General features: G+C 44.1%; 1 protein-coding gene across 1 annotated transcript; it reads left to right on the top strand.

The window, feature by feature from the left end:
* LOC145399087 (venom carboxylesterase-6-like) lies at positions 1–8,082 on the top strand. Its single transcript, XM_080271838.1, has 8 exons — positions 1–25; positions 1,936–2,121; positions 2,446–2,639; positions 3,531–3,681; positions 5,587–5,846; positions 6,901–7,055; positions 7,637–7,792; positions 8,010–8,082. Exons 1-8 carry the CDS (start codon positions 1–3, stop codon positions 8,080–8,082), a joined length of 1,200 nt encoding a protein of 399 aa, XP_080127964.1.
* Positions 8,083–11,138: the final 3,056 nt, after the last annotated feature.

Here is an 11,138-nt window from a genome sequence, read left to right as displayed (position 1 = left end):
ATGGCCGATGCCCCCACCTACCGCCGTTTGTAACAATAATGAAACAAAACGGATAACGATGAGTATGGTGATGAAACAGAATTACGATGATATAATAAGCTTAGCTTGATAATCTATCTATCTATCTATTGCCAAACGCCTTAATTCCGTAAGGGGTGGCCACAAACAAATCGCCTCCATGCCACCCTGTCCCCCGCCATTTCACTGCCCTGCTCCCAGTTCACACCCCCTTCTCTCATATACCTCTCCGCGCCATGCCTCCATCTCATCCTTGGCCTCCCCCTCCCTCTCCCACCCTCCACCTCACTCATATACACTCTCCTCGTCAGTTTCTCACTCTCCATCCTCTCCACATGGCCAAACCACCTCAATGTGTTCTTCCTAACGCTTTCTATCACATCCATATCCGCACCACAACGCTCGTTCACTTCCTCATTAGTCAATCGCTCTCTCCATGTGACTCCACACCTCCTTTCAAATTACTCTTTTCCACTGCTCTCACTCATGACTTCTGTCCTTCCAACAAGGTCCAAGCTTCATTTCTATACGTCAGAGATGGTATCACAATACTGTCAAGTAGTAACTTTTTCACTTTCATACTCACTTCCCTGTTTCTTATTACTGCTTTCAAGGAACCAGCAACTTTCTTCCATGTCGTACCCTTTCAAGCACTTCACCCTCTAAACTTCCATCCTTACTCATCACACTACCCAAGTACTTAAACGCACTCACATTTTCCATTTCCTCCTCATCCAATCTCATTGTACATTCACTGACATCACTTCTCTCGAAAGCCATAACTTTACTCTTCTCTACATTCATCTTTAGATTCAGTTTCTTACACACTCTCCCAAACTCATCCACCAAGCCTTGTAGCTCCCCTTCGTCTTCACTTAACAACACAGTATCATCTGCAAACGACAGTATATGGAGTTTCCAAACACTGCCCCCTCTCATTAGGGCCGCTCCAACATCCGCTGCCCTACCTTGTATCTCTTTTATAACCTCATCCATATATGGATTGAACTACCATGGAGACATGACACATCCCTGTTTCAATCCAACCTTCAAATAGAAAAATTCACTCAGTTCACTATCTACACGCACAACAGCCTTAGCATCCTTATACATACTCTTCATACGGCATTCAACAACTTCCCATCTGTTCCACATATTCTTAATACTTTCCACAGTCCTTGTCTATCCACCCTGTCATATGCTTTCTCCAAATCCACGAAGACCGCATACAACTTCTTTCCCTTCTCTAGAAACTTTTCCACTAAAGATCTAAGAATAAATATCTGATCTCTGTTTTTAGGGTAGCTCTACCATGAGCGGCAAGCCAAATGAGTTCCTGTAAACCAGGAAAGTATTTACAACGCTGGGTGGTAACCTTATAACCAACCAACACGTGTTCCCTGCGTAACAACAAGAGGGTTGGCGGAGGGTTGGTGCCCCTCCCCGGAAAACAACTAACTAAAAATACGAACAAGAAACAATGATAATGATAATGAATATAATAATGATGAAATGGGATTAGGATGATGATGAGGAGGATGAAATGAGACCACGTTGTATATAAGTTTAAAAGCAGAATCCTCCTTTCTTAAAACAGAGATAGGGAGAGGTTTCCCTTCCATTGTACAGAACTGTTTGGCGGTATGGAGAGCAAAATACCGAAATGAGATGGAGGAATGGAGAGGAGAGGTGTATGAAGGAAGGGGAAGTGACTTAGAGAGAGAGGGCAGCTTGATAGGGAAGAAGTGGGTAACACTGAGGTGATTTGTTTGTGACCACCCTTTTAGGGATTTACGCGTCTGGTTATAGAGAGACAGTACCTGGAAAGGCATAAGTCAACTGTCGCCTAATATTGGAGTCATACATCTCGTATGAAGTAAACTGGATTTTGTCTGTTAACATTATTTTCACTCGCAGGTTTCCTATCCACTGAAGACGCAGCCGCTCCAGGTAACGTGGGGCTAAAGGACCAGACCCAAGCACTGCAGTGGGTGCAGGACAACATACGTCGCTTTGGCGGTGACCCCACCCGCGTCACGCTGTTCAGCCAGGGTACTGGGGCTGTATCCACACACTTTCACATTCTCTCACCCAAATCAGCAGGTTTGCAGATTTATGGGAACATTATTAGGATTTTCAGTTCGATTACGGATTTTTAACGGGGTGGAGAGGCATATGCAAGAGGGGATTGTGAGTTGGAGAGAGGTCATGTGGATGGTGGAGGGCAGGGTGATATGGAGGCCATTCGTTTGTGGCCACCCTCCGGGATTGAGCCATCTGGCTATAGATAGATAGATATACTATTATTCTTGCTATTCCAGGTGATTATAATCAACTTAGAGAAATCAGGTTGTGAAGGGGTTATTGAAGGTGCTAACCACGAAGCAAAAACTACGTCTTCGAACTATGGTGGTAATTCCGTTTCAGGCCTCTTCTCGCGAGCCATTCTACATTCCGGCTCGGCCATGAGTCCCTTTGCCCTGGGTGCGAGACACAGGGAGGTGGCGCTGGAGACTGCCCTTGCCCTGGCCTGCCCCAACACCTCAGACTCAGCAAGAATTATAGAGTGTCTGCAGAAGGCCCCGGTTCACGAATTGGCTGTCCTCCCTGCTAAATATTACGTTGGTACTCTTTATCTTAGCCTCTGATAATTGTGTTCTGATATCTCGTAACTGTTTTTGGGTTTTAAGAGAATAATTTAGGTTTCATGTTAATTATTGTAAAAATTTCTGCTTTATTTATTCTATATAACTGAGTACTATGAGCTTATTAGTGCAGTAGTTCAACACCTGGGTCATGGTGCATAGGGAACAGGTTCACTCTAAGGCTATCGTCCTTAGTAATAATTAGGCTAAGCTTTTTATTAGTTATTTCAAACTGTTTTCCTCTTTGTTATGATATTGAAACCCTGGCTTTAAGTGCATCAGCATAATTCCCCAGCTCACATCCTGGCCCTCGTCATCGCTAGTTATGCTGGTCGTATTTTTAAAAATCTTTATAATGGTTATCGTTAGGTTATAGTATTCGATATGTTGAGCTTTTTACTATTTATTCTAAACTTGTTACTGTTATTTTAAACTTCTTAATGGTACAGTACTTTGATACCTCCCACTCTACCCAGGTCATAGATTGTCTGTAGAATGTCGTAGCTCTCGTCCTTGCTGAAATTTATGTTGATACTGATTATTCTGGGCTTTTTAGTAGTCATTATTAAGATTTTATTGGCTGCTTTGAATTCGAGTTTAACTATGTACAAATGACTGTGCCACCCGTTTCCTCGGGCATGCTGTTGATAGCTCTCCAACTTTGTACTTTCTCATCCCTTGTTTCTGGATCCTACCTCATCCCAGCTTTAGGCGGAGAACAGAGTATGATGATGATGATGATGATGATTAAGATTACTTGTTATTTTGAATTTCTTTTCACTGATTATTTTGAGCTTGTTTGCTGAATTAATTTCGGGAAAAAAGCAACGTATCGAGAGGAATGGTTACGGTTGACTTTACTGGCAGAGATGGCTCATAATTCCAACTTTTCTGGCGCCCCGCGTCGATGGAGACTTTCTTCCCGCCGCCCCTCACTTGATGCTGCGTGATGCCAGACACAACTGCGTGGACCTCATGACGGGGATCACCACTCATGACGGGGCCTTCATTAGTCATGGTTGGTTCTTAACTTATTCATGCTTGTTTCTGCACTTAATCATTGTTCATTGTTCACTTATTCATGGTTGGTTCTTCACTTACTCATGGTTGGTTCTTCACTTACTCATGATGGATCCTCATTTTCACATGACTGGTTCTTCACCTACTCATGGTTGCCTCTTCACTTACTCATGGCTGAATCGTCACTTAATCATGGATGGTTCTTCACTTACTGTACACATGGTTGGTTCCTCACTGACTCATGGTTGGTTCTTCACTTACCAATGGTTGGTTCCTCACTTAAACATGGATAGTTCTTCACTTAAACATGGATAGTTCTTCACTTACTCATGGTTGGTCTCCCACATACTCAAAGTTGGTTCCTCACATATGGTTAGTTCTTCACTTACTCATGGTTGGTTCTTTCACTTACTCATGGTTGGTTTCTCACTTATGGTTGGTTTCTTACTTACTCATGGTTGGTTCTTCACTTACTCATGGTTGGACCCTCACATACTCATGGTTGGTTCCTCACATATGGTTGGTTCTCACTTACTCATGGTTGGTTTCTCACTTCCTCATGGTTGGTGTCTCACTTACTCATGGTTGGTTCTCATTTACTCATGGTTGGTTCTCACTTACTTATGGTTGGTCTCTCACTTACTCATGGTTGGTTCTCACTTACTCATGGTTGGTTCTCACTTTCTCATGATTGGTTCTTCACTTACTCATGGTTGGTTCTTCACTTACTCATGGTTGGTTCTTCACTTACTCATGGTTGGTCTCACTTACTCATGGTTGGTCTCTCACTTACTCATGGTTGGTCTCTCACTTACTCATGGTTGGTCTCACTTACTCATGGTTGGTCTCTCACCTACTCATGGTTGGTCTCTCACTTACTCATGGTTGGTCTCACTTACTCATGGTTGGTCTCTCACTTACTCATGGTTGGTCTCTCACTTACTCATGGTTGGTCTCACTTACTCATGGTTGGTCTCTCACTTACTCATGGTTGGTCTCACTTACTCATGGTTGGTCTCACTTACTCATGGTTGGTCTCACTTACTCATGGTTGGTCTCTCACTTACTCTCCCTCATTTGTTGTTTCCTTATTTACCAGTAGTCGGACCCTTTCTTACTGATAACTGGTTCCTGCCTCACTGATGATTGCTGCCTCATTTACTCAGGGTTAGTCCCTCACTTATAACTGATTCCTCATTTACTCATGACTGGTTCCTCGTTTTTCCATGTCTGGTCTCGTACTCATTGTTGATCTCTCGCTTACTGTATCACATTTGTGATCGCAAACTTCATTTATTGGTCTTCACCCATATATTTATTTGCTTATTATCATGTTAACCTAAGGGGATGGGGCATAGGACTAGTATGATGATGATGATGATGATGATATGATGATGATGATAAAGATGATGATTATCAATATGATGATGAGGATGATTCTTAAAGAGAACTGAAGTTGAATGTAGTTCTCCTTCACTATCAAAATTCTCCCATAAGTTCAATTAACTCGTCCGACAATAACTATAATAATATAGCATAATATAACATTCTCTCTCTCTCTCTCTCTGGGTCTGACCAAGGCGAAACTATAGACGGCCTTGGTCTGACTCGCTTGGCGGGTGACAGACGCAAAGTAATGAGAGAAGCTGTGCTGTTTGTTTATCTCCTTCAGTACGGTGACGTGTTTTATTGCTTTATTCTTGCTGCCTTCAGTCGATTACTTTCATCTTTGGAGAGACTTTTTGCTTTAAAGAGGAAAATGGATGAAATATTTAGTCTCCCCTGTTTGAAGTCTTTCCAAAGCAGAACAAAACTGTCTTGAAATAGCGAGAAAAGGATGAAAAACATGTCGTAGGATTTAAGGAGTTTATAAGTGTCTAGTGTCCTTATCCTCATCCAACAGCGCTATACACGAATGAGGAGCTGAGAGCAGAACTGGTTAATAATTTCGAGGAGATCGGCCCCATCAGTCTCCTGCTGAATAATACTAATCCTCCCACCACAACCAACTCTACCGCCACCGACTGTGCCACCACAAACAACTCTACCACCACCAACTCTTCCATCAACGCCTCCACCAACCTTGACATTGCCACAGCGATCTTCAACCACTATCTTGATGGTGTGAATGTGGACGAGACGAACAGCGAAGAAGTAACGCAGGTAGTATAATAAAGCAAAATTTGACATTAATTTTCGTCACGTTCTCGTCTGTTACTAAAAAGATATGACTTAAAGAAAAAAAACATACCTAATGGTTTGTAACTCAGGAAAGGCCAACTATATTTCACTTTTAACTTGTAAAACGCATTTTGAAATATGACTCTCTCCACTCTACATTTCTTCCTCTTAATTATGATTTTGAGTCTCTTAGGAAGGGAATTTTTTTTTGCCAGCGTTCCACCCATGATCCCGTCTATATAAAGGGCATTTCATATGATATTCGCTATAATCTCATTCCAATCCACTCATTTATGTCTCGCTTTACATACTTGTTATATTTAATAATCTACTTATACATCTTTGCACTTCTCACTCTCTTTATCTCGCATTCTAATATCTTATAATATTTAGCTGTATAATACACTGCTGTTGTTAGTTGTTGTTGTTCTTGTGGTTGTGCTTAACCTCGGCCTGCATGACCGCTCAGACCCATCGACCACAGACAAGCAACTGCTTCCTCGGGGCCGTCCCACAAGTACAGCACAATACATACACTGTGTTGGGTCCGGCGCCTCTTTATGGTAGACAGCACATCACCGAGAAAATATAGGGAAGTTTGGCTCTCGAGTGGACCCCGCAGCTGCTTTACCCAAGGACACAGCGCCAGAACTTGAGGGCTCCTCTTTAGCGCCTGAGATTAGTAAAGCCTTTAAGCAGTCTCAAAGCAGATAACAGTAATGAAATGTGGTATTAGTCTGGTTTCCCAGTATTACAAAGGAAATATTAAGTTGGACTCTACACTCGTCCTAGTTGTCACGCTGTCCATGATCTCAGTTTACCTTCCAAGCTTTCGCATTTCTGACAATCTACGCACTTTTTTCCAGCCTTCCTGGCTTTCGTATTTCTCACAATCTACGCACCTTTTCCTATCCTGTTATCTTTGTTACATTATATAATCTCCTCCAGCTCTTTCATTGCATACTACTACCCGTGTCTCAGATTCTCTCAACTGTTAAAGTAGGTCCTCTCACTGTCATCGCGTCTACTCCCACAGTTGTTCACTGACTACAACTTCGGTGTTCCAAGCGACCTCACAGCCCAGCTCCACGCACGAAACACGAACAGGAAGGTGTACGCTTTTGAGTTCACGTACAGGGGTCAGCATTCCGTGGCAGACCTGATGAATCCCACAGTTGGCAAGCACTGTGAGTCTGTTTTCCTTCTACTTAACCATTTCAATAAGATGACGTATTTCAGATTTCATTCATGATATCCTCAGACGTTTTCTCTCTCTCTCTCTCTCTCTCTCTCTCTCTCTCTCTCTCTCGGATTAGGGGAAACTTTTTGAACTGAAAGGGTTAAATGTGGCAACAGATTTTTTTGCCCTACATACTTGCTTCAGTTTGTTTGCCTGTCCTCGTTTACTCTATTTTGCTTTCCTTTTAATAAGTATAATTTATTTCACTCAGAATACTCACTGTGTAGTATACTTGGTTACTGCTGCATGGTTAGGTTGTTTGGCCTGTACTTAGTTATAGTTAATTTACCCTATACTCAGTTACTGTGGTTTGGTAGTGTTTGCTCTTTACTCTGTTACTATTTTTTTTTTCTTATACTGTCACAATAGTTTATTTTCCCTATTCCCAGATACTGTAGTTTGCTTTACCCAATACATAATCATTACTGTTTGTTTGCCCAATACGTAGTTGCATTTCTTCGTGCTTTGCTTTAGTTTGTAGTATGTTCCACATTTTGTTTGCATAGTTTGCTATTGTTTGCTCTGCGTTCAGTTCGTGTAATTTCCTTGCAGGGGTGGCTGACGGTGACGAATTTCTGTACCTGTTCTCCGGTGGGCCTTTCTACTCCCTCTTCAACCTCACCCGCCCCGACGACCTCCAGGTTAGGGCCATCATGACGCAGCTCTGGGTCAACTTCGCCGCCACAGGGTAAGGATAAGGGCCTGGGTCTAGGTGGCATAGGAGGCTTCTTAGCACCTCTTTCTTAGCGATTTATTATGCGTATTGTATTCTCTTGCTGCTTCTCTATCATTTTATTGTTATAGACGGCTCTGTACAACTCTTACTTAGTGATTTATTTTTGTAGTTAGCTTATATTTTCTTGCCTGTTATTCATACTATTTCAGTATCTGCATATTTATTTCAGTAACATGCACGAGGATACTGAGATGAAGTGTGTAGAACAAATCACTAAGGAAGAGGTGTTAAGAAGTCTCTAGCCAGTTGGAATACCATCCTAAGAGGCTAGCTAGATTCTTCGTCTTCGTCTCCTCCTCCTCTTCTTCTTTTTCTTCTTCTCCTCCTCCTCCCCCTCCTCCCCCTCCTCCTCCTCCCCCTTCTTCTTCTTTTTCTTCTTCTTTTTCTTCTTCTTCGTCTTCTTCTCCTCCTCCTCCTCCTCCTCCTCCTCCTCCTCCTCCTCCTCAGTTACTCGTCTTTTCACTCCTTTTCACCTCTTATCATTTATTTTTCACTTCTCGTTTTGAATTAGTCCCTCCTCTCAGTCTTAAGGCAATTCTAGTATTCTCTTGCTTTTATCATCATAATTTGTCATTATTATTATTATTATTATTATTATTATTATTATTTTTATTATTATTATTATTTATATTATTTTAATTTTTATTAGTATTAGTATTACTATTATTATTGTTATTATTATTATTATTATTATTATTATTGTTATTAATATTATTGCAATTATTATTATTATTATTATTATTGAAATGCGTGGCTTTAATAGACGCATATACGGTACTCCCGAAGAAACTCCCGGAGAATACCATAGTATCCCCGACAACAGGGCGAACCAGAAACAACGGAGTTCGCCCACGAGAATGCCGACACCCCCACTCGGACCCCACGGGGTAGCCGCCACTAGCCACCACCACTCCGGGCAACAACGACGCATGTCAGCCCGGGCCATGCGCCCCTGTGACATTCAACCACCACGCCGCCGCCACCGTAGGCGAAAGACACTACCTTCGCATGGCGGAATCACTGAGTTAGCTAGGGGTTGAGTCAGAAACAACACTCCAGGCAGCGCCCCTCTGGTAGAGACGATCTATGGTCGCTCCCACAGTGAATTGGTAGAGACGATCTATGGTCGCTCCCACAACATCCAGGTAGAGACGATCAATGGTCGCTCGCTTAAAACCCCGGTAGAGACGATCAATGGTCGCTCCCACAACATCCAGGTAGAGACGATCAATGGTCGCTCCCTTGGCCCTCCGGTTGAGACGATCAACGGTCGCTCCCACAGTGCTCGGGTAGAGACGATCAATGGTCGCTCCCCCAAAATCCAGGTAGAGACGATCAATGGTCGCTCCCCCAAAGCTCAGGTAGAGACGATCAATGGTCGCTCCCTTAGCCCTCCGGTCGAGACGATCAATGGTCGCTCCCTTAGCCCTCCGGTCGAGACGATCAATGGTCGCTCCCTTAGCCCTCCGGTCGAGACGATCAATGGTCGCTCCCTTAGCCCTCCGGTCGAGACGATCAATGGTCGCTCCCCCAAAACCCAGGTAGAGACGATCAATGGTCGCTCCCTTGGCCCTCCGGTTGAGACGATCAATGGTCGCTCCCACAGTGCTCGGGTAGAGACGATCAATGGTCGCTCCCCCAAAGCTCAGGTAGAGACGATCAACGGTCGCTCCCTCAGCACTCCGGTCGAGACGATCAATGGTCGCTCCCACAATATTCGGGTAGAGACGATCAATGGTCGCTCCCCCAGTGTCCAGGTAGAGACGATCGATGGTCGCTCCCAGGGTGTAGTGAGGAGAGGGACGTCTCCACAACCGGAGGCTGAACTTCAGGGGTCTCGCTCCAGAATATCCCGGAGAGACCTCCCTGTTTCCCCCGGCCTCTGTTCCCTACGCGTGGCCTTCGAGCAGACACACCTGTCGGGCCTCCGTGACAGCCGCTGCCGCAGCCCTCCCCTGACGGTGCCCCTGGTCATGGGAGACCGCAGTCTGTCGCCTCTTCCAGCCCGCCCTAGGACACCCGGGCGAGACCTCACCACGCCCCTGCGACGCTGGGACCTGACCCAGCGGTTCCTAGACCTCTTCGGCCCCAGTCCTACAGGCCTTACGCCGGAGCCCAGTCCGGAAACCCCCGGACGCGAGAGGACGCCCTCGCGAGCCGCCCCATGCCCTCCCGGCTCGCCCCGCCCTGACGACGCCCTCAGTCCGACCGGATCGCCGATGACGTGTCCTTGTTTCTCTCCATGAGGAAATACGAGTGACCCTGTAACAATCGTGAAGTAGGTTAAGTGTGACTCCCTTTCTCTTAGAATAAGTATTGTGCAGTGACTTTATGTAATCTCCATTGGGGTAAATCAGAACACAATATCCAGTTGAAGGACGAGAATGTGGGTTGAGACCTAAAGTGAAAATACGTGCGAGTGTCACCCCGAATCTTTCTAAAGATATATCTCTAGAACCCGAAGAAAGACTAGAATATTATTGGAGTTCTATTGGCTAGTCTCTAAGTAATATGGTGGAATAGTATTTACGGGTATTCCGACTTTGTTACGCGTTGTGAAGCGAGAGACTACATATCATACCTAGAAAATGTGTAATGAATAAGTTGTGCCTACAGAAACCTATTTCCACCAAAATATCAAGGAAGGCGAGTATTAACGATATTCCCCTCCTCCGCACGCTATTCCTAAAAACTCTCTCCATTCCTCGCTCCCGCTCTTAAAGCCAAAGTAAGAATCAGAGTTATTTGTCAAAGAATCTTCGCCAACAGAAAACACCTAAACTCCCTTGCTAATATCGGGCATCCTTCAATATTACCATAACTGTCTCCTCGCCGTTTTAAGTCACTCTCCGTGTCTCCCCTACCTCCTCCTGGCGGATCACAAACTCCACCCCCCCTCCTCACGCGCTCCGCGCCCACCTGTATTTACTGCACTCCTAGTACTAAGATTTGTTGTATTGTCATTAGTATCTAGAAAGCTAGTATCCTGCGAGATACACAATATTTTAGATAAGGTTTTTGTATTGCTCTATATTGTGTTGTAATGTCTGCTGAAGTGTCCTGTGTCTAACTGTGGTAATATACGTGTATGGTGTTGCTGAAGGTTTTTAAGTCCTACCTCTCTTTATTGCACTAGCTCCGGTCTCGAAAGAGGACCCCGCTCCACGTTGGGTAAAATAGGTACGAGAAGTCGAGCCTAATTCAACCCAGCATTACAATTATTATTATTATTATTATTATTAACTTAATCGTTTTATTACTCTCTTCTGCCCCTGTTTCTCTCATACTTAATCTCAAA

Source organism: Coenobita brevimanus, chromosome 47, assembly GCF_032717465.1.
Source record: "Coenobita brevimanus isolate Jiangsu-jjx chromosome 47, ASM3271746v2, whole genome shotgun sequence".
NCBI classification, from domain to species: domain Eukaryota; kingdom Metazoa; phylum Arthropoda; class Malacostraca; order Decapoda; family Coenobitidae; genus Coenobita; species Coenobita brevimanus.
The sequence above is the reverse complement of the archived record's forward strand: the minus strand, read 5'-3'. Positions and strand labels throughout refer to the sequence as shown.

Bases quoted from the DNA above. Each gene is read 5' to 3' on its own strand.
- LOC145399087 (XM_080271838.1), top strand. From the start codon at position 1: ATGGCCGATGCCCCCACCTACCGCC. The intron at 2,122-2,445 runs GTTTGCAGATTT...ATTCCGTTTCAG, and splicing joins TCTCTCACCCAAATCAGCAG to GCCTCTTCTCGCGAGCCATT. The intron at 7,793-8,009 runs GTAAGGATAAGG...TATTTATTTCAG, and splicing joins GTCAACTTCGCCGCCACAGG to TAACATGCACGAGGATACTG.